The sequence below is a fragment of the Corvus cornix genome, chromosome 5 (genome assembly GCF_000738735.6).
Source record: "Corvus cornix cornix isolate S_Up_H32 chromosome 5, ASM73873v5, whole genome shotgun sequence".
NCBI classification, from domain to species: Eukaryota; Metazoa; Chordata; class Aves; order Passeriformes; family Corvidae; genus Corvus; species Corvus cornix.
The window spans coordinates 1,385,976-1,387,952 of record NC_046335.1 but is presented as its reverse complement, the minus strand read 5'-3'; the positions used below and the strand labels follow the sequence as shown (position 1 = coordinate 1,387,952).

General features: G+C 59.7%; 1 protein-coding gene across 1 annotated transcript; it reads left to right on the top strand.

Moving 5' to 3' along the window:
* Nucleotides 1–769: 769 nt before the first annotated feature.
* Nucleotides 770–1,510, top strand: LOC120410022 (keratin-associated protein 5-2-like). Its single transcript, XM_039552149.1, has one exon. It carries the CDS (start codon nucleotides 770–772, stop codon nucleotides 1,508–1,510), a length of 741 nt encoding a protein of 246 aa, XP_039408083.1.
* The last annotated feature ends 467 nt before the right edge of the window (nucleotides 1,511–1,977 follow it).

Below are 1,977 nucleotides of genomic sequence, written 5' to 3'. Positions count from 1 at the left end.
CATTAAGGAATTAATCCCTGGGAAGAATGGAAAAGGATCACAGAAGAGAATCATGGAATCCTTAAGTCTGGAAAACACCTCGAGGATCATCAAGCTGGATGGGTGGGGTGTCAGAGACTGAAATATTACATTTTATGACTTAAAACATTTTCTTAAAGGACTGTTAAAACTGTACTACAAAAGCTGCAGAGAATACAACCACACCCTGAACAGGGCCCTGAGGCCTGACACTGCTCGCTGATGAAGATGAGATAAAGTAACAACTCAGGGCTGGGGATATTCACGGAGCACAGGCTTAACACCTCCAAGATGAGGAGCACGGCCCCAGGCTCGCACCAAGGGGTGGAGGGAGGAGAGGCTTTGGGTACCTTGGAAAAGCCGGTGGTCACAGACGCAGTGACCGCCCATCCTCCACTGTGCAGAGCCCAGCTGCGGGGTCCTCACCGGGGGGAGGAAGCTCATCCACAGCAGAAGGGGTGACATGGCCCAGCACAGGGGCCCCCAGACCCTGCAGCAGAGCACCAGAGATGATGCCACAGACCCTCAGTGTTGCAAGGGACAGTGTCAAGCCGGCCCCTGCAAGAGAGGCACGTGGGTGTTCCCGCCTGGCCCAAAGTGAGCATTAGCCCACGGAATTCTGCGCTCTTTGGGGTGTGGCGGCGAGTGGCGGCGAGTGGCGGCGAGTGGCGGCGAGTGGCGGCGAGTGGCGGCGAGTGGCGGCGAGTGGCGGCGAGTGGCGGCGAGTGGCGGCGAGTGGCGGCGAGTGGCGATGTGTGGCGGCGAGTGGCGATGTGTGGCGGTGTGTGGCGGCGAGTGGCGATGTGTGGCGGCGTGTGGCGGCGTGTGGCGGCGTGTGGCGGTGTGTGGCGGTGTGTGGCGGTGTGTGGCGGCGAGTGGCGGCGTGTGGCGGCGTGTGGCGGTGTGTGGCGGTGGTGTGGCGGTGTGTGGCGGCGTGTGGCGGTGTGTGGCGGTGTGTGGCGGTGTGTGGCGGCGTGTGGCGGCGTGTGGCGGCGTGTGGCGGTGTGTGGCGGTGTGTGGCGGCGTGTGGCGGCGAGTGGCGGCGTGTGGCGGCGTGTGGCGGTGTGTGGCGGTGTGTGGCGGCGAGTGGCGGCGTGTGGCGGTGTGTGCGGCGAGTGGCGGCGTGTGGCGGCGTGTGGCGGCGAGTGGCGGCGAGTGGCGGTGTGTGGCAGCATGTGGCGATGTGTGGCGGTGTGTGGCGGTGTGTGGCGGTGTGTGGCGGTGTGTGGCGGTGTGTGGCGGTGTGTGGCGGTGTGTGGCGGTGTGTGGCGGCGAGTGGCGGTGTGTGGCAGCATGTGGCGATGTGTGGCAGCATGTGGCGATGTGTGGCAGCATGTGGCGATGTGTGGCAGCATGTGGCGATGTGTGGCGGTGTGTGGCGATGTGTGGCAGCATGTGGCAGCGTGGCCACAGCGGCGACAGGGGACCCTCACCACGAGCAGAGCAGATGGAGGGGAGCAGCGAGCCGTGGTTGGGACCCTCGGATGGGTGAGGGACCTAATCCCCGTCACCTCTCCCTGTCCCCCACCCCACACGCACACTTCTTTTTCTTTCTCTCTTTCTTTTCTCGTCCCTTCTCTTTGCCTCTTTTGCTATTAAATAAAATTCATCCATTTTTTGGCAACACCACCTAACCTCGTTTGGTTTTAATCTCACTTCTGGGGATATTTTGAACCTTCTAAGTTCTTCCCGGTTTATGCTCAGAGACTTAGCTTGCTTTGCTTTCCTGGGTCTAAACGGGATTGTAACATGGGGGTTGCTGAGTTCAGAGGGAAGTTTATAATGGATTTACAGAAAACAACTGGAAAAAAGAAAGGAATAATAATTTCTCTCTTCCTAACGAGGAGAATCAGGATTTTGTCGCCGAGAGGAAGATTTGGGCTGGGATTGGGAAAATGTTTTTAGTGTGGAGGGTCAGGGAGTGGTGGAAGAGATGGTGGAGGCTGGAGTGGGGGGTGT